Genomic DNA, 26,156 nt, shown 5'->3' on the forward strand with positions numbered 1-26,156 from the left:
CCTCGCTCCCGCCCCACCCCACCACGCCCCTCCCGCCCCAGCCCCGCCCCCGCCCCGCTCCTCCCGCCCCAGCCCCGCCCCGCCCCGCCCCGCCCCGCTCGGCCCCGCTCCTCCCGCCCAGCCTCGCTCCCGCCCCACCCCACCACGCCCCTCCCGCCCCAGCCCCGCCCCAGCCCCGCCCGCTCGACCCCGCTCCTCCCGCCCCGCCCCAGCCCCTCCCCGCTCGGTCCCGCTCCTCCCGGCCCGCCCCAGCCCAGCCCCACCCCACCACGCCCCTCCCGCCCCGCCCCGGCCCTGCCTCGCTCGGCCCCGCCCCAGCTCCGCCCAGGCCAGACTAGGCTCCTCCCCTCGGCCCGCCGAGCGCCGGCCCCACTCCCAGCCATGCCGTGGCCGCGAGCGGAGCTGTCCGGGCGGCTCCGGTACCGGGGCGGCTCCCGCGGGCCCTGCCTCAGCCTCCTGCACCTGAAACTCACCGACCCGGCGCTGCGGGCGCTGCGGGACTGTCAGCGGCTGCAGGTGAGGGTGGGTCGGCGCCCCCTCACCGGGACCGGGACCGGGACCGGGACCGGGTCAGCGGCCCCCCACGACACGCCGGGCCAGTTCAGCGCCCCCCCCCGTGTACTCTGCCCCCCCCCCCCAGCGCCGCGGGACCGGGTCAGCCGCCCCTCCCCGACCGGGGTGGCAGCAGGCTGGAGGTGGGGTCCGCTCTTGCAGGCGGGTCGGTGACCATCAGACCAGCCTCTGAGGGGCCTGGTGGGTTCCCTGGTGCTGCCCCCCGGCCAGGGCAGCCCGCGGGCGGTGCGATGCAGGGCCGGGCTCTGTGCTCCCCGGGTCAGGGCTGTTGGCTGTGGGGGCGACTGAGTCGCGGGGGTCTAGACAGGTGCAGCCGCTAATTGTCCCTCTTGTTCCCTTTGCAGGGCTCAGCCCGGCCTGTCATCGCCTTCCAAGGGAGCCAGGGGGTGAGTGGGGCGGGGCTCCCCGGGGAGCGTGAGACTCACTGGGGGGGTTGAGGGGGGCTGCTGGGCTCCCCGAACATGGAGCGAGTGTGAGAGGGCCGCCAGCCCAGCCCCCGCTGGCTTTCCACAGCCCTGTCTCCGCTCCCCTTTCCAGTCTGGGTCTGCTAGCCCCAGCCTGTTCTGGGCCTGTCCCCAGCCCCGCAGCCCAGGGCCGTGGGCAGTGACCTTGGAGCAGCGCCGCCCTCACAAGCCCTTGGGCTGGGCTTGGGTGAGGGCAGCGCTTGTTCCTCCTCGCTCTGCTTCCTTGCCTACCGCTGGGGCAGGGGTGGGGGGCTGGGGGCTGAGCTGTGCTGAAGGAGAGACGATGGGGCCGTTCAGCAGCAAGGGGGAGCCCAGCAAAGCCCTGCTCTGGGGGAGGTGCAGGGTGCAGCTGGGGGGTCCTGGGCTGAGCGCTCATCCTGGGCAGGTGGGAGCTCTGTTGCTTGGGACAGCTAAAGATGGACACGGCCTTGGCACTGCGAGCGGGGTTGGTCTCTAGTCCCGGCAGCAGAAGCTGTCGATGGGACCCATGGGATTTCCCCACCTCCATCACCTGTGAGCCTCCCTCCAGGACCCTGGGGCCGGGGCTGCTCAACGGACCGTGGGGCCCCTCAGAGGCTGGGGAGCAGCTAGGCTGCGGGGGAGAGCGGCCCTTTAGATCTGTAGCCAGGGGAGGGGCCCACGACACTGCCTGGGGGGCGTCACGGCCTGTCCAGGCCTGACTGGCTCTCGGCAGCCCTGGGGTGGGGGTGGGGGCGGGGGCGGAGTGGTTGAGCTCTTGCCACCCGCAGCCTTCCTTGGCAGCTCAGGGCCCTGCCCTGTGCTGGGCCTGGCCGAGTCTCTTCTCTGCTGTTTTCTGGGGGCTCTGGGGTCAGGGATTTGCCTCCCTCCCCTTTGGCTCCAGGCTGCTGCAGCACCTCAGCTGCGCCGCTCGCTAACTAGCTCTGCAGGGGATTCCTGCGGGGAGCTCAGATAAGGGTCCCTCTGGCCTTTGCCTGCAAACACATTAAAGTTCCCTCGCAGGGGGGCCGGGGGGGCAGGTGCTGGGCTGCGAGCTCAGCAGAGGCAGCTGGAATGAGAACAGGTAAAGCGCTGGCTCCTCCATGTACCCCCCTGCCTGAGCTGGGGCAGAGCCCCCCGAGGGTGTGTCTGGGGGGCCTGCCCCATGTACCCCCCCCCGCCTGAGCTGGGGCAGAGCCCCCCGAGGGTGTGTCTGGGGGGCCTGCCCCATGTACCCCCCCCGCCTGAGCTGGGGCAGAGCCCCCCGAGGGTGTGTCTGGGGGGCCTGCCCCATGTACCCCCCCCGCCTGAGCTGGGGCAGAGCCCCCCCAGGGTGTGTCTGGGGGGCCTGCCCCATGTACGCCCCCCACCTGAGCTGGGGCACAGAGCCCCTGGCTTGGCCCAGGACGCCAGCCCTCCCTTCTGCTAATCCCCCTTCTGTTCTTCCACTCAGAGACCCAGCCCCAGCACCCTGGCTGTGTACCCCACTGCTGGGAGTAAAGCCATTCCAAGTCTCCCATTGGCTCCCCCAAATCTGGAAATGGCCCAGCATTGTAAGGGTTAAACCTCTGCTGGTGATCTGCCCCCTGGAGAGCTGCTGCTGAAGGCAGGCTGTAGCCTCCTGGGGGGTCCTGAACCAGACAATTAGATGGCAGTGCTGCTGGGGTCCTTCGTCGGTAAACATGGGTCTGGGGAGCCCCCAGTCCCCCTCCCTGGGAGAGCCTGGAGCGTGTGCAGCTGAGCCCGCGGAGAGCTGCCGAGCCCCAGGCAGGGATGGGGATGTGGGGCAGGAGGCGGATGCAGAGGAGCAGGGACGATGCAGTGCCCCACTGTGCTGGAAATGGTCCCATGCGCTCCCTCTCTTCTGGACAGTACATCAAGATCCCCTGTGCCCTGGGCAGCCCTGGGGAAGGAGCTCGCCTCTTCACCTTCTACCTGTCCCGCTACAGCAAGGACAAGCCGCAGGCCAGCTTCGACTGCATCCGGCAGTACGTCTCCAGGTGAGCGAGTGGGCAGTGCCCAGCCTGGGGCCGGTCTGTGCTGCAGACTTCCCGGAACCGGAGGCTTGTTTCCTGCCCTGAAGCTCTAGGCAGGTAACCAGATTTCTGGCCTCTGCCCAGCTTGTGGCTGGGGGCAGGGCCAAGGGCTTGCGGGAACCTGACCTGGCTGAGTAGGGGCATGGCCAGCACCTGAGTCCGAGGCACCTCTGAGGGGTGTGTGTGTGTGAGGCTGGAGATGGGGCACAAGTGGTGGGGAAGGGGCTGTGTGCTCTGGTCTCAGGGAGGGAGCTGGCTCTTTGCAGATGTACCTGCCTGGCCATGCTGTCCAGTGACAGTTCTGTATGGTGCTGCAGCCCCTGCCCTCCCCAGATCCACTGGGGCACTGTGTGTCAGGAGCTCCCTGCCTGTGTAGCCTTTCTCCTCCCCTCCCCGCCCCCGAGGACCGTCTCCTTCAGGACAGCGGAGGGGGGTAGCAGTGACCAGGATGGGGCTGCTGTCCCCACACAAGCATTGCAGCTGCTCCTGAGCAGAGGACAGTGCCGAGTGAAGGGGTGACTGACGCCCTCCGGCTGTTCAGCGGGGCGGGAGGTGGCTGGGAATTGCCTCAGCAGGGCGGGAGCAGGCTGCGTGAGTTGCTTGGTGAGAGCTGCCGCAGTCTCAGAGCAGCCTGATCCCCTAACTCTTCCCACTGACCCCTGCTAACTTGCGGGGGAGGGGGTGCTGCCCTGCTCTGGGGCGGTTGCTGTTTGTTCAGGCTCAGGGAGGAGTCACTGGTCCCACTTCAGAGCCACGAGCCAGCCCAGTGCCCCTAAGGTGGAGAGGCCTCCCAGCCTCACCAACCGGAGCCTGCCAGAGAGGCGGGGAGGGAGGGAGGGAGGCAGGCAGCAGGGCTCTGAGACCTACTGGCGTGTGGGAGGGGCAGCCCCACATCCCTGCTGGCTCCCCAGTGGGGCGTCTGCAGAGAAGGCGCTTCCATTCCAAAATGTGTAGGAGTCACACGCCCACCGAACTGGTGCTGTGACCCCAGCTTTGGAACAATCTCTGGGAGGGCCGTTCAGTGATTCAGACCCCCGAGGGGTCTCACTCTTCCTCCAGGGTAAGCCACGCAGTGTCACCGCCTCCTTAGGCTGCATCTCTGGCCTGTCAGCCACCCTGCTTCCCACCATGAGCTCTGGTCAGCGAGTCCCACTGAGGCAGACCCCTGTGGGAGACTTGTACTATCTTAGGGAGCAATGCAGGCCCACCAGCATCTGCAGGGGCACTCACACAGTGCTGAGAAAGTTGGTTTATAGTCGGCTGGCACACAGCATAGGGAGGTCTTCGGTAGCACAGAAAACAGACAGTTACAGCACAGTCTGTCCTGGTCAGCGTGAAGCCTAAAGCCCTGTCCCTCTGACCCCTCTTTGTCCCAGGTCAGGTGAGCCCTGACTGCTTCCCACACTTCATTCCACCTCCACGCCCCAGTCGTTTGTTCTCCAGCTGGGCAAACTCGACTTGGCTTCCAGCAGAGAGGTGGAGCCATCCATGGTCCCTAGTTGTTAGGTATCGAAGTCCTGGTGACTGGATTTGCTGTTGTCTTCATGGACTCTATTGATGAGGTGCCAGCCCAGTGCCATTCACACCTGCGCCAAAGCCTGCCTGCGGGCCTCGTTAGCAATGCAGCATATAGGGGAACCCGAGGCAGGCAAACTAGTCATACACCATGTGACAGAAAATCTTCACTCCACCACAGCAGGAGGCTGCCCTGGGCAGTGGCCGTGTTGGGCAAGGACTGGGGATGAGACAAGACAAGGGCATACCACTGGCTCTGACCCCTGCCCCTGCTGTGTGGTAGCGAGTGCCTTCCCGGTCTAAGGGTGTGTCTAGGCTCCCTCTCCTAGGCATGCTTCTCAGGGTGTGGCTAGCAGAGAGCAGGGGCCAGGCCATTGACACAGGTTTCTGTGCTCTTAGGCTGGGTCAGAACCAGCTGGACTGCGTGGGCAGCATCCAGGAGAAAATCACCATCTGTGCCTCCGAGGACTCGTACCAGCTGACACGGGAGCGTGTGTCCCAGGTGGAGAAGGAGGCGTGGAGCAGAGCTGCTATCGAGATCAAGCCAGCAGCCCAAGGCCATGGTAAGGCAGGAACCTGCCAGGGTCAGGGCGTGGCTCAGGAGTGGGGCTGACCTTGGGAAGCAGGAGGAAGCACTGAGAGAGCAGAGCAGCCCCTCCTGCTCTGCGCATGGGCACGGGGCAGCGTGTGGCCTGTGGGAGTGCTGGCAGCTGGCTCCGTGCCATGCATGGGAGAGTGAGCAGAGCTGGGCTGCCATGGCCAACTCTCTCTGTCCCACACTGCGCATAGCTGTTCTGTGCCCAAGGTGCGGGGCCCTGGGACTCGGCCTGCACCCTGCTGGCTGCACTGGGCCTGCTGGACGGGGCTGCTAAGGCTGGGTTCAGGAAGTAGCTGAGGGCTGAGCTGGGGCTGCAACAGCTACTGGGTGAGCCCAGCCTCTCTCTCTGGGTGCCGTCTCACCTCCACAACCCCTGCTCAGTCCCCCTGAGCTGCACGTTGGCTGCAGCAGAAGTACCAGACCTCAGCTTGGCAGGATTTAGCCCAAACTCACAATGAAGTGGAGGGACCCAGGGGCTGCGGAGGAGAAGGCTCTTGCGCCAAGGGGGCCAGCTATGGGCGGGCAGAGAAGAGTCTGGTGCTAGCTGTGAGATCCGAGAGGAGAGGCCTTAGGGGCACATCTGGAGGGGTTAGTTCTTTATTAGCAGCCATTTGTGCATTGATTCCTCTGCAGGTAAATGTGTTTCCGTCCCAAAGAAGCTGGGCATGAGCACCCCATTGGGGAAGTGCCCCGCTGGGAGCCCTGCTCCAGCGGGCAGGAAATGCAGCCCCATGGGGACAGATCGCAGGGTTCTTGTGAAATGCCTAGTGCAGCTTCTGGCCCTGCGGCCCCACTGCAAACATGAGCTCCTGGAGCGGCTGGACAGGGCGCAGATCAGCCTGAAGGACAGGTCCCAGCTGCTGCCCATGCTGGAGGAGGTGAGTGCGGGTCAAGGGGGCAGTGCGGCGTCTCCTGCCCCCTGAGCTCTCGCTGACTCTGCTGCTCTCACCCACGCAGGTGGGGCAGCTGAACCCCCGGGAGAGCAGCTACAGGCTGAAGGAGGAGCTCTTTGGACAAGTGCAGGAGGACTGGCTGGGCTACACGGCTGAGGAGCGGCAGGAAGTCAGGCAGCTCCTGCGCAGGTGCAGCCCTGGGACAAGGGGCAGAGAGCTGCCCTGGTACCCCCAGAGTTAATGCAGAAGTCCCAGCTGTCTGTGGGAGGGGGCTGGATGTTTCAGAGCAGGGAGGGTTGCAGAGCACGCCTGTGTGTATAGTTGGCTTCGGGCACAGAACGCTTCACAGCCAGATGGTGGGTTCACACCTGGTTCCCCTCCCGTGAGCTCAGTGCCATCCCAAGGCCAAGGCCCTGACCGCAGCCTGCCTGGCCCCATGGCCAAGGCCTAGGTGCTGACAGGGCATCTCCTCTCCTGTTCTTGGGTGATACTCAGCCTTGGCCCATGGTAGCTGCCCCAGATCTCTTCTCTCTTCTGCTCCAGGAAACAGGCCCACGGAGCTGTGGCCAGGCCCTTCTTGGTGCCTCTGGAGTGCCCGTCTTGCCAAGGTGCCAGCAAAAGGCCCTTGGGTGTGGTAAGTATTGGTGGTATGAAGCCTTAGGCAGATGGATGGCCCGGCGCAGGGACCAGAACCAGGCAAGGGCAGGAGAACAAGAGCTGAGAACCTGCTAAGGCTAAACGTCCAGAAATCTGGAGATCATCAGGATGACTTAATATCCCGATTTGCATATTTGAATATGCATGGCTTTATTTGCAGAAATTGCAGATGTCCTGATTATGAGAACTGAGCTGATTTGCAGATATGTTGGTGCCACTTCTTGAAGCCACTGTGCCCCCCATCTGCCTTGGGGCAAGATCAACTCCCCGCAAAATCCAGAGCCCCAGCATCCTCCTCCACTAACCCTGGGCAGGCTGGACACTTGTTCTCCCTTGTTCAGGGCCACTGCGGCTGCCCGGCCACCCCTGGGCTGCTTCCACCCACCACCCTACTGCTTAACAGCGCAGCACAATTCCCCGAGGTCCCAGCTGCAGCAGGGAAGGAGCTGTAGGGTCATGGGAATGACTGTGCCCAGGCCACTGACTGGGCAGCTCCTTGAGGCTCTGCCTTGGGCTGAGTCTTTCCTGGGCTGGGAGGGGTCTGGCCCTTGCCGCTGAGCCATGGCTACTGCCCGGTGTCACTAGCCATAGCACCAAGTCTTTGGCCTTGGGTGGGTTGGGGGAGAAGGCTCTAGGCTCCAGCTGGGGGGCTGGAGTCCTGGCGGGCAGCGGCTGCAGGGGGCTGGAACCGTTTGTACTGTGGGTTGCTGAGAGCCATTGAACCAGATGGAAACCGTGGGATGGAACCACTGCAAGCCAGGGGGTGTAGCAGCCTCCCAGCATCCTAGTTCCAGCACCTGTGCTTGGCTGGCCTAGAGCATCACCTCTGCCCTCCAGAGCGGGGAGTGAGAGCGCTGAATGTGGGGAGGGGTAGCCCCGTGGGCCATGATGAAAGGGGTGGATCCCTCCTTGCTCACCTGTTTCCTGCAACAAGGACTCCAGCCTGGGGGGTGAATCCAGGGCAGCCCCCACAGCTGGGTGGGTTTGTCTTTCAGAAGCGGCTGGCACTGCTGGATGCCTCAGACCCACAAGGGCTGAAGAAACCCTGTGCCCCAGAGCATCCCCCCAGCTCTCTGGGATCCCACCGCAGACTGCAGGAGCCTGTCCTGGAGCATCAGAGAGCCCAGAGCCAGCAGCAGCCGTGCCAGCTTCCCAGGCCCAGCGCGGAGCTGCAGAGCTCAGAGGAGGAGCCGAGCGAGGGGGAGGGAGGCGATGACTGGGAAGAGGGAGCTCTGCGCCTGGAGCAGCACCTTTCTGCCCTGCAAGGTGAGGGGCTGCACTGCTGCCAGCTCACCTCGGGGACGTCTTGCTGCCTGCCAGGCTCTGACCCACCTTGTCAGCCGGAAGTGCCCCTAGCCAGAGCTGTCTGCCACATAGGGCTGCACGGCCCCCAGGCAGCGAGACTAGGGGAGAGCAGCCCAAAAGCCCGGGGGGGCTGAAAAAGGACTTGGGGTGAGTCCAAAGTGAGTCTCACATCTGCTTCCCTGGGGCAAGTCACAGCAGTGCTGGGCAGAGCCGCACCTACCGCTCACATGCCACCCGGTAACCTCTCGGAGCACCTCTGGGCTGCACGACATCAGGGCACCGTCCCGTCCCTTCCACACACCAGCATGGCTGAGGGGCCCTGCTGGGGGTAGCGCAGGTATCTGGAGCTCACGACTTTTCAGGCAGCTCCTGCTGGGCTTGTTAGTGGCTCCATAACCCCAAGGAATTGAGGGACAGAGGCTGGGGGTGGAGGGGAAATTACTTTGAAGAGTTTCTGCCCAAATTCTTTTGCTTCCTCCCCAGACAGCGGCTCCCAGGCAAGCCTCCCGGCCTCCTTCGCTGAGCTCCCAGATTACTGCCGGTAAGCATGGCCGGGCGGGCAGTCCTTGCCAGGCACACTGCTTCTCCTCACCTGCGTGGCAGGCTAGCCGCTCTGCAGGTACCATGAAGGGGTCCCTATCCCAGCTCCCACAGCCTGAGTAGAGGGGAGAGGGCTGGGGCGTGGAGCCAGGCTGAGCTGCAGCTTCCCAGCCTGAAAGTCCAAGTTGTAAATGGAATCTCAAAGCTGGACAAGAAGCAGACCAGGCCCCACTCCCTTAGGCTATGGAGCTACCGTGTGGGCAGTGGTGTGACAGCTCCACCTGCTTCTGGGCAGTGCCCACCTTTTCTCTTCCTCACGCACAGAGAAGCTGCAGTGGTGCGGGTCAGAGAGATGGAGTTGCTCCTACAAAGCAGCATTCTGGCATGTGCACCTCGTGCAGAGCCCCTGCTGCTCAGCTCACCTGGCCTGATGGAGGGACTAGTCAGTAGTTTCTCCCGGTTGTGCTAGGAAATACAGAGCCATCTGCTCCGTGGAGCAGCATCACGCCTACGTGGAGGCATTCAGTGCAGATTACGCAGAGTACCGGCGCCTCCACACCAGGATCGGGCACGTGAGCAGGACATTCATCCAGCTGGGAGCTAAAATCAAAATGCTGCCACGGGGGACGCAGCAGCATAAGGTGAGGCTGGGCTGGGCGACAGGGCAGCGTGCCTAGGCCGAGTGCTGAGTCAGCTCTCTTGGTTTGCAGGCAGTGGAAGACAGAATCTTACAGGAATACCGGAGGTTCAAGCAGGTGAGGCTGGCAGTGGGGGGCTGGGGCTGATGCTCCCTGGCAGGAGCTGATGTGGGCGCTCTCTTCCTCTTGCAGACCTACCCCAGCTACAGGAAGGAGAAGAACCGCTGCGAGTATCTTCACCAAAAGCTGTCCCACATCAAGGGCCTCATCCTAGAGTTTGAGAAGACAGGGGCTGCCTAGGGGAGCCTGCGGTGCTCTGAGCCTGCAGGAAGCGCTGCCTATTCTCCTTTCCTTTTGCAGGGGGAGCAAGGGGTGGGGGTTAGTGAACTCTCCAGTAGTAGTAGTTGCAGTCCCCCAGCCTAGTGTCCTATGCAGCCATTTGACTGATCTGGGGTGGGGTGGGGTGAGGGAGGGGTTCACAGGACAGAGCATGTGGCTGCCACAAAGTACAGAGAGTGGGTGATGGTCTTAGTGAATTGTCCCCTGTGAGCTGCTGTCCTACCTGTACCAGCTCCCAAGGGGCACCCGGGGCTAGTGGTGCAGCTCCAGGTTAGGGGCAGCCTGTACCACAGAGCTCTGCCGGGGAAGGAAGGCTGCTCGGTCAGGGCAGGCTCCCTGGCTTCAGGCTTGTAACAGCCAGCTTGGGTCATGCCGGCTCCATGCATTAGCCCAGCCTACGCTGCCTGCTGGAGAAGTAGGCTTTTGCTATCAAGTGGGACCTGCCACCTCCTGTCACTGGCTCCCTCCCCCCAGGAGCTTAGAGCATGGCAGACCCTTGCCCAGCAGGGGCAATTTCAATCGCTAGAGCCAAGGGCACCATGCCCCTGGGGCTGAGTCTGTGCTGGGGTGTGAGGACTGACACCCATGTGAGCAGTGTTCTGTAACAGGAGTTGAGGGGACAGGGAAGTGCCTCACATTCCTTGGCTGTGCACCCCATTGTTGGTGTATTTCAACTATCGATCCCTGCTGCCATCAGAACTGCCCTGGGAACCTGCTGGCATTGCTACATGGAACTGCAAGGTGCGGGGGGGAGAGAGATGGTAATGATTGCATATGAATGCAGGAGGAAATGAGCAGGAGGGGTGGAGGCCCTGGAAGTTCTGCCTTGTTTCTGGTTTATGGCCCTGGGTTCAACAGTTCATTGTACAATGTGGAGGCATGTGTGGCTGTGCCCTTCAGCCCTCTCCTAGCACCTGCCTGAGCTCCTCCTGCTTTCAAAGTAAATAGCCTGCCCCAGCCCAGCAGGAGAAACTGATGTGTCAGGGCCAACTGTGGGGCTGCAAGTGATGAAACCCTTTGCCTTAATTACCAGCTGGCCTCAGTGGAAGGGATGGAGCCCTCATGTATGGGCTCTGCTGCCTTGTCCAAGGAGTATGTGTACAGCGCCATGGGGCTGTGCTGAGGGTTCCTAGGTGCTCTCTGTAATAATACAGTAACTACTAAGCCACTTAGCTAAACTGCCCTGCTGCCAGGGATGGGCCCAGGGTGGGTTAGCTGAAGGACATGCCTAGCTTGAGCAAACAGGAGCATTAATATGAATGCTCTACTGGCCAGGTGGGTAACAGCTGTTCATGTCAGTGTTCATATTAATGCTCCGGTTTGCTCAAGCTAGGCAAAGCCAGTGTGGGAGGTGGGGAGACCTTGTAAATGCTATTGTGCAAGCTACTGTATCTAGAGTGTGCCCCAGTAATAAAGGTGTAGATACCCAGCCATGGTGTTTTGTAAAACACAAGTTACAGGGGAGGAGAAGCCCTGCTGGAGTGGTTTGAGTGCTGAGCCAGAACACAGCAGTACTCAGATTTACCAACCCGCCCCTGCAGCTCTCTGCCTCCATGACTAGGAACCCACTCATCTCATTCCTGCTGCCCAGCACAGTGGCTCCTACCTGCACCAAGGTAAATACAGAAGGCCATCTGTTCATGGCAGTTCAAACACCTGTGCACAAAACCTTGGCAGGGATGTAGGCTTGGAGCAGCCAGCCAGCAGGAGACAGGAGAGCAGGCTACAGTCAAAGGCTAGCTCCTTAGCAGCAGGGTTAGGAGCCCTGTGGCCAGCAGAGCTGTGCCTTAAGGAGGCCCTTGTGTGAGAAGTAAGAGGCACCTAGAGGCTGGCTCAGCTGCAATCTCAGCTCTGGCCTGCCCACAAGGGAGCTGAGCACCAAGCAAAGTGCCCTACCCTTCTATCTGGCTGGGGGATGCTTTCATGGCTGGTCCTAGCCTCTTGTGGCACAGCAGGGTTTGCTCACACCATTGCCACAGCTCTGGCTACTTGCCAGGGACAGGTGCTGTGCCTGCCAGGCCCAGCACCAAGTGAAACCCACTTAATGTTCAGCACAGCTTGAGCTGCTCCCATGCAAAGCCCAGACTCAAGCCCTGGAGATGGCTGCAGGAACACCAGGAGCAGCCTACAGCTACGTCAGGTAGTGCAGAATGCTATCAGGTCACCTGCAGCCCTGGGCTCTAGCAGACCAGGCCTAGACCTCAGGCAGACTTCTTGCCACTTCACCACTGCCATCTGGGGCATTCACAATGGCAGCTGTGCCCTGCCCCAGAGGCTGTGTTCTGTACACAAAGGGGTGAAGGTCTCATCTGCACCTCCTGCCCCTAAGCACCATGCAGTCCTACCCACTTCCTCCTGCACACCCACAGGCCCCATTCTAGGCCAAGTTCCCACAGAAGCACAGCAGTGGCCAGTTCCCCACCAGCCCTCTTGTACTGGACCTCATGGACCACAGGATGGAGTGCAAAGTCAGGTGGGATTTGTTCCCCATGCAGTCCCACAGCTGTCAGGAAACAGCCAGGCAAAGCTTTCAGCTGGGAGCAGGGCAGCACACCATAAGCCATGGTCTCCTAGCCAGCACATGGATGCTGGGGCCACTTACACAGGGCTCTCAGCAGCAGCCAGTTGCAGCACTGGGCACAGATGTGTGGTTTAAAGGGGTCCATTTTATTGTCTCACTTCTCCAAATGTACAAAAAAATTAGAAAACACATCTCCCCCTGCCCCACCCCCATTCCCCACCCCCCAATCACCACCCAAGTCTGGGGCAGCCCCATAAGAATGCAGCAAAGAGACGGCAGGAAATTAAACACAACTAGGTACAGCAGTTGGGTCCCTTCAGCCCACATTGCATTGGGCACAGTTTCTTCACTCCCCATAGCTGGCCCCAGGACACCCAGGGCTTCCCCAATGCCCCCACAATTCCTCCTCTGACACACTGGTAAGTTGGGTGCTTTACAGATCCTCCTGGGCCTTCTTCCTTTTCTTGGGCTTTTCCTCCTCCAGCAGCACAGGGGGGCTGGTCGCCTCCCGCTTCAAGTAGCTAATGAAGTCGCTCACCTCCCGGCCCCCCTGCAAACAGCACAAGAGCATGAGGCCAGCGCTGAGCACTAGGATCCTGGCTTTGATCCTGATCCTCCCTGTGGTCTTGGGAATATCTGGACCTGCTGGCCCCAAATGGGGAGTGTTCACTGCCTCGAGAGACCAAGCTTCCCCAGACCATTTCCCTGAGAGCCCTTTAAGGCTCTCCCGCAGGATGCACCAATGTGTCCTAGAGATGCAGCTACAGTGCAGGCATCCCTCAATGTGCAGGGCAGCGTTCCCAGGGGCCTGCGCGGCCCCACAGCACTCTTCAGCTGCATGGGTGCTGCCCACAGCTATAGCAGCAAGGAGGAAACCTGCATACAGAGCTCCCAGGGCAGGAAGCAGACACTCACCTCATATTTCTTTGGATTCTGCTTGTTACCGGCTGGAGCAAAATAGAGAGTGGGGAAGCTGGGGAGAGAAGAGACATGTCAGCTCCACTGTGTTTCGCATTCTTCAGGTCCCAACCCCTCAGGAGTGAGTCTAGCACTCACTGTGCAGGGCACCAGGTTTGCCTGGAGCCACAGAAGGGGGAGAATCACTGTTGCATGGAGTCTATCGCCATGCAAGTCAAGGGACAAGCAGTTCAAGGCACCTTCAGCCAGAGGAAGCCCAGAACAGTAGCAAGCCATGCCCCAGGAGGAGATATGAGCGCCTTCTGTTTGGCCCTAGGAGCAGGGCTGACTGAGCACCTGGATTCAGGTTTGCAGAAAGACAGGTGCCCAGTGCAGTTCTTCATCCTCAAGAACAGTCTCAGAAGTAGAAGGAAGGAAGGGCCAGAGACATTCAGGAAGTTGTGTGCAGGTATGGCTGGGATACACGACACCCTGCACAGGAGCAAGGGCAGATGCTTTTGTTTGGGTTACTCCAAGTCTAAATTTCTGCTGACAGCTGCTCAGAAGCAAGACAAGCAAGTTCCCAGTGACTATAACAAGCACATCAGCCCCCAGCTGCCATTAGAGCCAGTCTCTCCACCCGCAAAAAAACCAGAGAGATTCCCTAGCCTTTCTGTAGCAGTCACTGGCTAGAGGCAGTAGCCAGGACTCTCCCCTGCCACCCCACCCAATATCATACAAGCTGAAGTTCTTACCCTCGAACTTCATATGGAGAAGGCACATCATTGGCTGTAGCATCCATCTTGGCTATGACAATGTTGGGGTCTTTGCTGAGCTGTTGGTAGGACAGCACATTAGTGAACAGATTATCACTAGTGTATTGTGGACACTGGGGGAAGATGCTGACCCCCCATGTTCCAGTAGGGCCAGGAATGTGTGTTCCAAGGCCAAGAGGAGACGGGGGGCTCTTGGCTAGATGTCTATCAGAACAGCTGGGGGAGGCTGGGGCAGGATCTGGGACAGCAGCATTCATTTGTACAGCGCCTAGCACAAAGGCTATGGTAATACAAATAATCTAGTGAGTCCAAGCTTTGTCCTGGTGAGAGACTGGGCAGTGCCAGTTCAGGCTGGTATGGGCAGTAAGGAGGGCACAAGCTCACTGTCTGATATCCAGGCTAGCCCTAGAGATACATGGGCAGGTACAACATTCAGGCCCTCTCCAGAGAGTACCCCTGTGGGTCTGGGAACCAGGTTTCACAACTCTGACTCAGGTCTCCTTTAGGAGGCTATCCTTCCAACTTACACCCTTACGCATTGTCTGTGGGAGAGAAGGCCAAGGCTTCCTGGGTGAGCAGGGGGAGTTGCTGCCTCCAACAATGTATAACGAGTTCACAAACCCTTGCCATATAAAGATCAGAAATAAAATCATAACAGGAAACTTCTGTTTAAAGAGACATTATACAGGAATAGATTCATCAAATTTTTCTATTTAGCAGGATGTTACCATATTACAGAGTGGGAGCATCATTACACCACCTTGTCACTTCTGGTGCTTTGATTAAATTGGTTGCTGCCTATGCTTGTCCCCATGTGCCTTCGCCCTGTCCCAGAGAACTAAGAACTGAGGACTACAGGAGCCAAGGGACCAGACCTGAGCCAAATACAGCCAATCCTTCCCTCAGGCAGGCATCTTTCTAGGAAGGATTCCCTGGGGACCAGCTCTCAGCAGTGTTTGGACAGAGGACAGTAACCTGGAGACATGCAGTCACTGACCAGGGAATACTGGTGTGCCCTGGCCAGTGCCAAAGGAGATGCTCCTGGTGCTGCCGAACCTCAAATGTAACTAGAGGGCGGAAGTAGCTAGCTGCTTACTGACCAGTGCCAGTTTAGAGAGCAGTCAGAGGAGGCCCCTTAGGCACATTCATGCCACCTTATGGCTCGGCCAGCTGAGCACGACCCTGGGACCGCTCAGTTCTGGGGGAGGACTGCTGCCTTCAAAGCTGGCAGGCAAGAGCTCCCAGCTTACCTTTTCTCCAAGTTCCTTGTACTTGGGCTCCAGGTTCTTGCAGTGGCCACACCATGGGGCATAGAACTCAATCAGGACGTCTTTGTCCTCTGCATTAACAAGGTCATCGAAGTTTTCAGCAACCACCACCTGGAAAGATTGAATTCTCCGGATGAGCAGCATTTCTGCATGTTAATAACCACATGCTCACTCTCCAGGCTCTGACCTGAGTGAGCCTGATCCTCATGCAGCAAACTGCAGGCAGTGGTCCTTGAAGCCTGCACAGAACACTTCTGTCAGCTCAACATGCAGTGTTCTAGCTGGAGAGAGGCAACAGCCACATGCAGCCTTTGGCTGAACAGCATGTCTCAGCTGCACTTACCTTCACAGGGCCATCATTGTTCTCAGGGATGGGCTCCGATTTCAGGTATTTCTTCAGGTTACCATCAAAGTAATCCTGCAAGAATCTCTCCAGAGCTTTCCCATCACGGCTACAAATCAAATACAGGTGACATTTCAGAGCCATCTGGCACACAAAACTAGCAAGTGCACCCTACAAATCCCGAGGGAGTTTTATTCTACCCACAGACAGCAGCACACTGAAGAAAACGACTCAGATCCTCAGTGCTAGCCCAGGGCTCTAACTCCCCCAGATGACCCAGGGCACAAGAGCCACGTGGCCACCTCCAGGATTTTGGGAAAGTCTGCCTGGTGCACATGTTCACCCTGGTAAGTCAGGCTTCCTGCCACCCACGCTCCTCCCACCCAGGAGATAGGCTGAAGTGTCTCCCATGCCCTTTATTTTAGGTATTCACTCTTTCAGCTGTTCAGTCTCATGTTATTTTCTACCCCGGTCTCTACTTTTTAGGTATCCTGGAATTAAACCCTCAAACCTTAGAGCTTGCAGCTCCTAATGTAATCCTTCCACAGTGTGTAACTACCCAGGGACAAGCTTGGCCTACAGCCACAGCTACTCCTCTGCCACACAAGCATCCAGCTTAGGTGTCCTCCCAATGAGCCCAGGTGGGTAGTAAGTATCTGAACGGCTTTGCCTGTGACTGGACCAGGAAGGGGCGCCACGCCCAGGACTTACGAGAATTCCTCCTGCATGACATATTTCTCTCCCTTGGCAGTTCTGATGGCAACGACAGGAACCTCCCCTGTGCTGCTGTCCAGGCCAAACTCTGAAAGCTCATGGCCAAAGGTTTTTCTACTAGCAACAGCAAAGTAGAGCTTGTGTCCAGCATCCAGGAACTTCTGTGCCACCATCATCACTCTGAGTAAAGCAGAGGAAATGTGCTGTTATGCTTACGAACATTAAACAGTTTCTCCAAGACAACAGAGCACTTGGGGAGAGGAAGAGAACCACCTCTTTCAAGCTGAAATGGAAAACAGCTAGAAACATGAATTAGTGGGGGGATCTGCTGGTTAGGAGGTTCTGCAAAGAGAAGTAACATGAAAATGCAGTTGGAGAAACAGGAAAGAAGAACATGCTACTAAACTGGGTGTAACCTAGGGGTCTCCCGATGCATAGCTTCAACAAGTCTACATTCTGCACTGAATACCCTATAAACCATCAGTCAGCTCTGATCAACCAGGTCTCCTGTGGCTGCAGCACTGCATAGGGAATCAAGTCCCAGTAAGGTGGAGTACAAAAAATGGAATCAAGCATGAGCCTCCTCAGCAAGATTAGTTGTTCTGGGCCTCAGTCAAGCAACTTTGGTATGGACAGATAAAGGAATCAGAGCTCCTGATAAGCATGCCAAATGCACTGTCTACACCTGATGCTGAATTAATGCTGCAGACACGTTAGCTGGATGCCTGCAACCTATGGAAACACCAACTGCTTGCTACAGAAGCACAAGTTGGGAGAGTCCGTTTTCCAGAATCAGAAGCACGTTTCAAGGAACAGGATGGTGGCCTGCAATGCCTCTCTACTTGTAGTGAGAACACACCCTGTAGACAGAGCCAAGTGAAGGGAGAATTTACTAGAGTCCCAGAAACGATTTCGGAGTTTGGACACTGGAGACAGCGTTCGGCCAGATAAACCACAGGAATCCACCAAAACAGGGCACTGCAGAAGGGGGGAAGACTGTGGACTAGGATCTATCTTCCTCTGCTTACCTGTTGCGCCAGTAGTTGGAGCCCTTGGCATTCTTCTCATAGTCCACGTCATAATAAGCCACCAGCAAGTCCTTCCCTTGGATCAAGTCTTTGTTATCTTCCGTCATATGTGGACAGATGCCAAAACTATCAACAAAGTAGTAGTCAGCAACCTGCGTCTCGCTATCTGAGCCCTTCCTCCCCACCCAGAAATAACCTTGTCCTGGCACAGTCTCGTTCTCATCCAAGATCACAGGATCCATACAATTGCCGATATCCAGCAGGCCTATTTGAAAAGTGTTTTCTTCAAATAGCTCATTCGTGCATCAGGCCGGTTTGTGGGGTTCTACTAATGTAGCTGGACATACAAAGTTACACACAGGTTTTGATCAAATTAGGGACCTACTTTTATTTGTGACAAAAACTGACCTAAAATCAAATGAGCAAACCAGGTTACTGGAATGCTAGATCAAGTGCCCAGCAGCCATGGTTAGTGCAGAGGAAAAACCCACACAGAAATCTCATTCTTGAGAATGAATGATGGACCTGCAGTGCACTAAGTGCCCACAAGCCAACTACTCTGTGTGTTCCATTAGAAGAGAAGAACCCCTAAGATCAGCTAGAATTTAGTAGCCCAGAGGCAGTGCTACTAGCCATGCCCAGGCAATAGGGCTGAAGCCAGACTGCTCACAGTCTAGGGAATTTAGCTGAACTCTATCACCCACCCAAGCCCTGAGATGGAAGTGAGACGCCACTCACATGTTCTCCTGGAGAAACTTCTTGATCTTGCCACTGGTGATTTTGTCCTCTGTGTACCTCAAAGTGCTGTCCTCAAATTTATTTGCCAGGCGTTGAGGACGGAATAAGATAACACCCCTGGGCAGAGGTGGAGAGCACAACATGAAACAGCTGAAGGAACTAGCAGTATGGGGATAAGGGGGCAAGAAGACTGGTCGACACCTTTCCAAGTACACAGTGGAATCATCAAGGTCCTGAACAAAGCTACCTGTACCTCAGCCACCTGGCCAAGCCTTATGCTACTAGCCAGAACAAGCAGCATGATTTCTGGCAGTTAACAACCCCCACCCCGTGGTGACAAGGGAAGAATAGGATGGGCAATAAGGGAACAAACAGCCAGGCTTGAAAAGCCAATTTAGGTCCTCCTGGTACAGTACTTTCCATGTGAGGCAGGAGTCTGACACACATACACCAGCCCAGCAGGTCAGGGAGACCTACAAGTGTTTATAGGTCAGCTTCTCTCCCCTGCCCTTCCACAAGAACCGTGACCCACTCACTGTAGTTTATGGCTCAAGGGTCTCAAGTGCCCAACAGCAGGACATAGGCAGGCTGGTCTGAAGGGATTTCCAGCTGGACCCAACAGTACTGATTTTAGAAAGATTAACCTCATCTGGTCTTGGCCCACATGGGAAGCTATGAAAGGAATTCACTTTCCAAAGCACAGCTGTCTGAGAGGGGTCTTTGAGGTTGTCCCTGCTTCCCCAACAAGAACCATGTGTACACTGAGCCACTTACTCTCCGTCTGCCTCATACTTCTGTATCAGCTCCTCCTCGCTGGTATGTGCAAAGCGGTAGCTCTCTCTTAGGTTGCTGGCTGCTTTCATGAACTCTGAATAAGCATCACCAAATGCATCTTTGAAGAAGCCTGCAACAGAGAGAGACACGGGGACTCTACAGAAACTCTGCCTCAGCACATGCCATTTCCCTGTTTGACTCAACTCTTCTGTATTTACTCTGCTTGAGAATCCGTCACTTCCGAATGGGCTCTTCTCTGCCCAGCTCAACTCCTTCTGTTTAGCAAGGTTCAATTTCCCTGTGTTCCTTTAGAAATACACCAGCATTTCCTTCCTTCTTTCTGCCCCAGCAGGAGCCAAGCAGCTTTCTTTGGGAGTACATCCAGCTCAATCCCCAGCCCAGAAGACTGCAGCCCTCTGGGCACCAAGTTTGCCACTTGCAGCCAGAGATGGAGCTGCATGCTGGGCAGCTGGGATCTGGACAGAGGCAGTGCCCTACAGCACTGGTTCTCAAACTGTGGGTCGGGACCCCAAAATGGGTTACGAATTAAAATGGGGTCACCAGGGCTGGCTTAGACTTATTTGGGCTCCGGGCTGAAGTCTGGAGCCCCACAGCCTTGGGTGGATGGTGGGACTCGGGCTTCGGTCCCCATCCCAGGGTCATGTAGTAATTTTTGTTGTCAGAAGAGGGTCGCAGTGCCACAAAGTTTGAGAACCCCTGCCCTATAGCATTACTCCACAGGAGTCAGAGGGCAGTTTTTCCACTGAGTTCTGGTCTCCTTCAAGCTCCCATTTGAAACGTTCCTTGGATTAGCAGAGCTGCTGTTGCGATGACCTGAGTCAGGCTAATGTGGCGAGACTGTTGAGTGCTACAAGGCTGATGTGACAGCCATCCCTGCATGTGTCAGGTATGACTGGGTACAGTATATTGCCCCCAGGGGATGAAGTCAGAACAGGGTCCTTCGGGAAACCTGGCTATTTCTTCACATTTTAAATACATCTACAGGTGCCTATCCAGTGCTCTAGCACGAACCTTACCCCGAAAGAAAAAGCAAAGCCTTGTGATGCATCATCCAGAACTGTTCACCAAGGCATTATTCTCAGCTAAGCAGGGTGCTTGCCTTGTTAACCTTAATAGTCCAGCACCAGCAGTTCTGAGGCTATTTCACCGGCTACACTGGTGACTCATCCAGATATTTTTTTGGACGCCACTGTCTAAGGCAGGGTTTCCTAACAACTGTTGAGTGGACCGCACCCTGGGACCCTGACACAGTTTAGCAAGGCAGCAAGCCATTCCCTGGTATCACAAAGGTTGAGAAATACTGATCTAAGATACTTACCCGGTTAGAGTGGGTGTCAGTGGATCTGCATGAGTGATGGGGAAGGATGTTTTGGTATCATCCATATGCCATCATCAGATCATGACTTGAAATCAGGATACTCTGGAGGCATCTTGTGATATAATCCTTGATGTTCATGTTTGGCTCCAAGAGCCCAAGGCGATCAGATTCCAGCAAGTGGGGAGAGATGGGAGAGAAGGAGTGGGATGGGGACTGGTGGATCCGTAAGTTCAAGGAGAGATCTCCAGCTATTTACAAGTTTCTGAGAGCAGTAGCAACATGCTTTGGAGGGGCTTGGAGGACTTGACAGACAGACTTCCCCCAGGACAAAGTATCCAATGTAGTTTAAAGGCTGTGTTGGCTTGTACTACTCACCCACCACAGAAGCATCTTTATCACTGATGAATTTTTCAAAATCTGCCACAGAGCGGAGAGCCACTGAGGCAGGTCCTGCCTGTTTCTTGAGGTGACTGACAATCCCATCTGAGGAAGAAGGAAGAGAAGCATACAGCCGTGTTAGAGTGATGGTTCTATGGAGTTCTCGGAGACTGACTCTATGCTTTTAGGAGAGGGATTGTTTCAGCACCATACACCTGTTCAGTACTTAGCGAAATGGGACCCCAGCCGAGTCTCTAAGCACGACTGTAATACAAATACGTCTGCACCCCAGGCCACAATGGAACTTCCATGAAAGCATGTTGAGCTGGAAGAGATCCACAGAGGATTCCCAGAGCATCAACATCCCAGCAGGACCTATTCACCCCCAATTCTTCCTCAAGAATTGCAAAGTTTACCATGCAAATGTAAAGCCTTCCTCCCCTAGCTACCAGTGCAGTAACATAAGGAGTCAAAAGACTTGCAAGTTTCAAGAGACCAGTGCACAATGCTCATCACAAGGCATTACATAAACAGTGTCTTTGTGTCTACTCTGTAACCTGACCTTGGAGCACTAAACCAGTGGCTCTCAACCTTTCCAGACTACTGTACCCCTTTCAAGAGTCTGATCTGTCTTGTGTACCCCAAGTTTCACCTTGCTTAAAAACTACTTGCTTACAAAACCACACCTAAATACACAAAAATGTCACAGCACACTTACTGAAAAACTGCTGACTCATTTTTACCCTACAATTACAAAATAAATCAGTTGGAATAGAAATATTGCACTTACATTTCAGTGTATGGCATAGAGAGCAGTATAAACAGGTCATAGTCTGTAGAAAATTTTAGTTTCTACTGATTTTGCTAGTGCTTTTAATGTAACTTGTTATAAAACTAAGCAAATATCTAGGTGAGTTGATATACCTCCTGGAAGACCTCTGCATACCACTGGCTGAGATCACTGCACTAAGCAACAAGCCCTGGGCAACAGCTACACTGCAGTAGAATTTCAGAGATAGGCAGATACATTCAGCAATCTGGTACACTCAACATGCAGCAATATTCTCTCCTTCCCGTGTCTTTTGGCCACTGGATCTCTCCCACTGCTGATCAGACGTTGTGGACAAGGCAGACTTGCAGTGCCTCATCTTTACCAGGAACCAATTATATACTCAAGTATCCAGGGCTTCTACCCCCATCCCTCCCACCACCAGGCAGACAGGTAAGTTGAGCCTAGTACTGCCATGCAGCCAGGACACTCCCATCTCCATGGCAACAAGTCAAATTCAATCCAGATGGGAAAGTGCTGCAGCACCATACCAGGATCCTTACCTGCTGTCCTGGGCCCATCATAGGCACCTGCCTCTTCACCATCCCTGAAAACCTTCAGGGTGGGATAGCCGCTGACTCCATATTTGTTACAGGTGTTTGAGTTTGCTGTACAGTCAACCTGAAGAAGAGAAATACTGCTCCTTAACACACCATCACATTCATGCAGTGTTGGCATGCAGCACAAACTCCTCTGCTGCAGAAATCAGAAGCAGCACAAGGCAGCTTCCCCATAGAGGGCCCACCACATAATCCTATGAAGCAGAGAAATGCAACCTCAACAGGGCGTTAAAAGGCAAAGTGTCTATCCACAGGGAGAAGACTTCTGGCAGAAAGTTACAGGAACAAAAGCAAGCTTCGGCTGGCACCCTGTATTCCTTTATTTGCGGAACATGCAATCAGTGCTCTAAAAAATATGGAGCAGACTATCCATGCCCATGGCAGCTTATAGGCCAGATCTAGTGCACCCACAGGGTGGCTGGGACATGGACTTTGGGAGATCTGAAGACTTAACCTGGCTAACAAGGCTAGGGAAGTACATGCTGGGACACTACAGGAGAGACTAAAGTGCACCGGATGCAATGTGAGAGACTCCACTGATAACCCTAAAATGCCTTTCATCACTCAATGTAACAGTTCCTAGAGACGGCTGAAACCGAAGAACGCTCCCCATGCCCAGAGGGACTGATACGAGTAAACTGGGACTGGATGGTGTGAAGAGACTGAGATGAGGCACTGGCTTAGTGGAGTTGTACAAGTCAAACAGTGATAGGGTTCCCTGTACTTCTTAACCACCTCACAAGAAAGCTTCCCTTTATAGCAGCCCTCTGCCTCAAGGCAGTGCTGTAAGGTACATCCCTACATTGGCCCCCTGGAGTGAGCTGAGTAGGGCCTAGGAGAGCTTCTCCATTACGACTTAATGACGAAGGAGTTTGTTTGCATGCAGGGATACAGACTCTTTTCTACTGTTCTGCACAGTGCAGAGGGAGAGGCAGGAGATGCAAGTGCATTAGGCCTCAAAATCCCCTAAACCCAGGATTTGAGAGTATCATTTACTGCATATAATGCCTGCAGATACATGTCCTTTGTTTTTCCCAAGCCCTGAGTAGTAGTGTACAAAAAAGGGTATTTCATTGCAGCAGTAAAGGGACGGGCTCTCTAGCTTGCCCTATACAGGAACAGACCAATCCTCTTGACAGCAATGAATGCCTAGCGCTCCAGAGGCAGACAGCACACTACTTGCACAATACTGCCTTCAGTGGAGGAAATCTGCTTAAGATCTGGGGCAGGAGGACTCGGAGCTCTGTAGACTATTCCCTCCAAATGGAGCAGAACAGAAACCCACCCCTCACATTTATGAAACAGAGGAAATTAAGTCAGACCCTAAATCGCCATGGAAACACTGGATGCACTAGTCAGGGTACAGCCCCAAACACAAACTTTTAGTAAGTGGACTGTAAGTGTAAAAATTTGCTGCCACAAAGATGGTTCCAGCCTAGTCAGAGCAGGTAACTTGTCACAGAACCATGAACTCAGGCTAGGTCCATACCTTTACTAGAGGGACAATTCCTTTCAGTCTGGTAGCAGCAGCCTCGTACTCCGGGGCTAGTCGTTTGCAGTGCCCACACCTGAAGGGGAAGTGACAGTTCGGTTACAAGGAAAAGCCTCCCTGCAATTGGACAGATGCGATGTTTCCATTTACCAGGATCTCCACACGGTCACACACAACCGACCCAAACAGCCTTCATAGAAACAATGAGGCTTACTGGAAAGATTTTCAACTTGGAGCTCAGACAAGGGCTGAGGGAAAGAGATGGGATAAGTCACATTGACATTATTCCTTCCCAACATTTTGGAGTTCCCCTACTTGACCAGAGTGGGAAGGAAAAAAGTGTTGATCTTCCCAGAGACTTTACTCTATTCGCTAGAATACATGCCAGCGCACTATTGTCTTCCTACAGATGCCCAACAAACATTAGCATTAAGCACTGCAATTTAACTCCTGCCCACTGAGATGAGTGGAATTAAGTCTGAAACCGAATATTCATGAATCATCCAGTCAACATATTTACCTACTGTGAACGAACTTGCCATGTCCTGACTTTCTATCCATTGCAGTAGAAGATACACAGGAACAAGACTTAAGGTAAATGTAAGAATACCTGAAGATTCCATAACTTAATTCTCACACTAACCACAGAACCATGATATAATTTGATGCTTAATACAGGCCTGAAACACCTTGTATTTGCAGCTTTGTCACCCAGTGAACTGCTGTCTAGTTTACAGAGGTCTGACATTTTCAGCAACAGGTAAGTTAAATTCATTTTAATAATCCTGAAAGTTAAGTAACTCCTTACAGAACTTAAAGTAAAAATAAACCACTATTTTAATCATCTGAGCTAATCAGTAACCCAAAGTAACAAAATGGCAACATTAGTCAACCATCTTCTGGTGCCAATAGCATTATCCACCACACACTGTAGCTTCCCATCCTCTGGCAACATGTAGCGAGATAGATATTGCAATATCTAGTGGCACAGAATGAAGGGGACTATATCCAAGACATCCAGTTCCAAAGTTCCTAGAAATCCTAGGTTTCTTTTGCTCTGCCTCCCTCAAGCAATTTAACTAATGAAAGCTTGTCCATGAGCTAGTATTTTCTCCTTAATTCAAAAGGATCTGTGTAAGTGACCAAGATTTGCTGTTCCATTTGTCACAAACAAGGTGTTAATACATTTGTCTAGCCAAACAAATGTACTCAGTGAGTTGCTGACTTATTCACTATTCCATAGAGTGGAAGGGATCTTTTAGGAAGTCCTGCATATTTTTGAAGCTGGATACTAATTCAGAAGTATAAGATAATATATCAAAATGGGACCACTCCTATTTCACCAATGACTTGCAAACAAAAACCCATTTTCTAACCAATTAAAAGCAGACACCACAGCAGAGGTCCTCCTCCTCTTCCTGCAACCTAATGCATGATGGAAGTTGTAGTTCTCATTCTATACCAGGCAGTTCAATTAGAAAATTGTGTCAAGTCCGTAAGTAAAGCAAGCAGTTAGTATTTCCTAGAAATGCAGAACACAGTCCCTTATCTTAAGCTAGAGAACACAGACCCTTATTTTAAGGTGTCCAATTTCCAACTAAGAATTGTTTTGATACCACGGAACCCAGTGTTTTATCAGATTAAGTTAGAAGTAGTCTACCACCATATACTGCAAACACCCTGTTTAAAGTAAGTTGCGATAACACTGCACTTACCAGTGACTTTTGTTTTGTATTTTGGAAAAAGACAAGGCAACAAGCAGCAAAGAGTCTGCCAGAGTAAACCTTGATTGCCTGTGCTAGGGTCCCTGTGCTGGAGCCCAGCGTAGAGGGTTCCCCACCAGCCACTTCGAAGCATGAAGCCCTTGAGAAAGGAATAAAGATGCCCAGAAAGAAGCATGGACTCGCCACTGGGCCCAGAATCAAGGGCTGCACACTGGACATTCGGTTTCGCCGGATTTTGTCACCCCACAAGGGGTGGGACTAAAAGCCAACCGGGGGGGAGGGGGTGTGAATGCCAAGAGGCGGCCGCCCACCGCAGGGCGCTCAGCAAGGGCTGCTAAGGGAGGAGCCGGCTCCGCCGCGGCCAGGAGGTCCGGCTCCCCGCAGAGCGGCGGAGACGCGGGGCGGTTTGCTGCCCTGAACAGCGTCAGGCCCGTGCCGCGGCTCTCCCGGCCCCGGCGCGCTTCGGGGCTCCCGCCAAGGGCGCGGCGCGGCAGGGCCCGGCCCCCCGGCGCGGCAGGCCCCGGCCCCCCGGCAGGCCCCAGCCCCCCGGCCCGGCAGGCCCCGGCCGGCTCACCAGGGCGCGTAGAACTCCACCAGCACCAGCCCCGGGCGCTCGGCCAGGCCGCTCTCGAAGTCCGAGTCCCCGAGCTCCAGCACGTCGGAGGCGCGGCCCGCGCAGGGGCCGAGGGCCAGGAGCAGCAGCAGCGACCCGGGCAGAGCCATGGCGGGCAGCGGCGAGTCGGGGCGGGCGGCTCCTGCTTCGCTCCCTCCGCGGCGGCGGCCGGACTCCACTCGAGCGGCCTCGGCAGGGCCGGAAGTCCCGCCCCCGAACCGGATCTGGAGTGTGGCAGCTCCCCATTGGCACCCGAGTAGCGCGTCACGGAGGGTGGGCGGGGCTTGGGGATCTCAGAGCCCCTCCCCCCGGCCCGTGCCCTATAAATGGGCTGGGTCGCCAGCGCAGAGGCTGAGCGGCGGCCGTGTCCCGCGCGCTCCGGGGAGCTGGATGTCATGGCAACGGCTGGGCTTGGGGGCGGGCAGGCACCGTCCCTGGGCCTTACAGCCCCCGCCAGTTCGCGGGCTCCCCGGGCGGGCCCCCAGCCCCCCATTCCTGGGCCCGCTCTCCAGGGAAGAGCCGGGGCCGAGCCAGGCCCGGGTGCGCTGGGAAGCCTGGCCCGGCCCCTGCTGGTAGCCCGCCTGTGGGGCGAGCCCGACTCGGCCTCAGGCGGAGGGAGGCGCTGCCCTGCCCCGGGAGGGACGTG

General features: G+C 55.9%; 2 protein-coding genes across 3 annotated transcripts; one reads left to right on the plus strand and one right to left on the minus strand.

The window, feature by feature from the left end:
* Positions 1–291: 291 nt before the first annotated feature.
* ELL3 (elongation factor for RNA polymerase II 3) lies at positions 292–12,090 on the plus strand. 2 transcript variants are annotated; one of them, XM_037911657.2, is made up of 12 exons: positions 292–516; positions 918–959; positions 2,868–2,995; positions 4,946–5,109; positions 5,778–6,022; positions 6,102–6,226; positions 6,581–6,671; positions 7,690–7,960; positions 8,483–8,540; positions 9,009–9,180; positions 9,250–9,294; positions 9,370–12,090. In XM_037911657.2, exons 1-12 carry the CDS (start codon positions 382–384, stop codon positions 9,475–9,477), a joined length of 1,584 nt encoding a protein of 527 aa, XP_037767585.1. In that variant the 5' UTR covers positions 292–381; the 3' UTR covers positions 9,478–12,090. The 2 variants fall into 2 exon arrangements, with proteins under 2 accessions (XP_037767585.1, XP_043379555.1); XM_043523620.1 differs by lacking the exon at positions 918–959 and having other exon boundaries at positions 363–516; positions 9,370–11,852.
* Positions 12,091–12,164: 74 nt separating this feature from the next.
* PDIA3 (protein disulfide isomerase family A member 3) lies at positions 12,165–25,742 on the minus strand. The gene is made up of 13 exons (XM_037910907.2): positions 25,472–25,742; positions 23,171–23,249; positions 21,625–21,742; positions 20,290–20,397; positions 18,576–18,705; positions 17,802–17,918; positions 17,064–17,189; positions 16,033–16,215; positions 15,322–15,430; positions 14,961–15,089; positions 13,690–13,769; positions 12,953–13,010; positions 12,165–12,587 (listed from the first exon to the last, which is right to left on the minus strand). The coding sequence occupies exons 1-13, from the start codon at positions 25,618–25,620 to the stop codon at positions 12,471–12,473; spliced, it is 1,503 nt and encodes a 500-aa protein (XP_037766835.1). The 5' UTR covers positions 25,621–25,742; the 3' UTR covers positions 12,165–12,470.
* Positions 25,743–26,156: the final 414 nt, after the last annotated feature.

This window comes from Chelonia mydas, chromosome 10 (genome assembly GCF_015237465.2).
Source record: "Chelonia mydas isolate rCheMyd1 chromosome 10, rCheMyd1.pri.v2, whole genome shotgun sequence".
In the NCBI taxonomy this organism is placed as follows: domain Eukaryota; kingdom Metazoa; phylum Chordata; order Testudines; family Cheloniidae; genus Chelonia; species Chelonia mydas.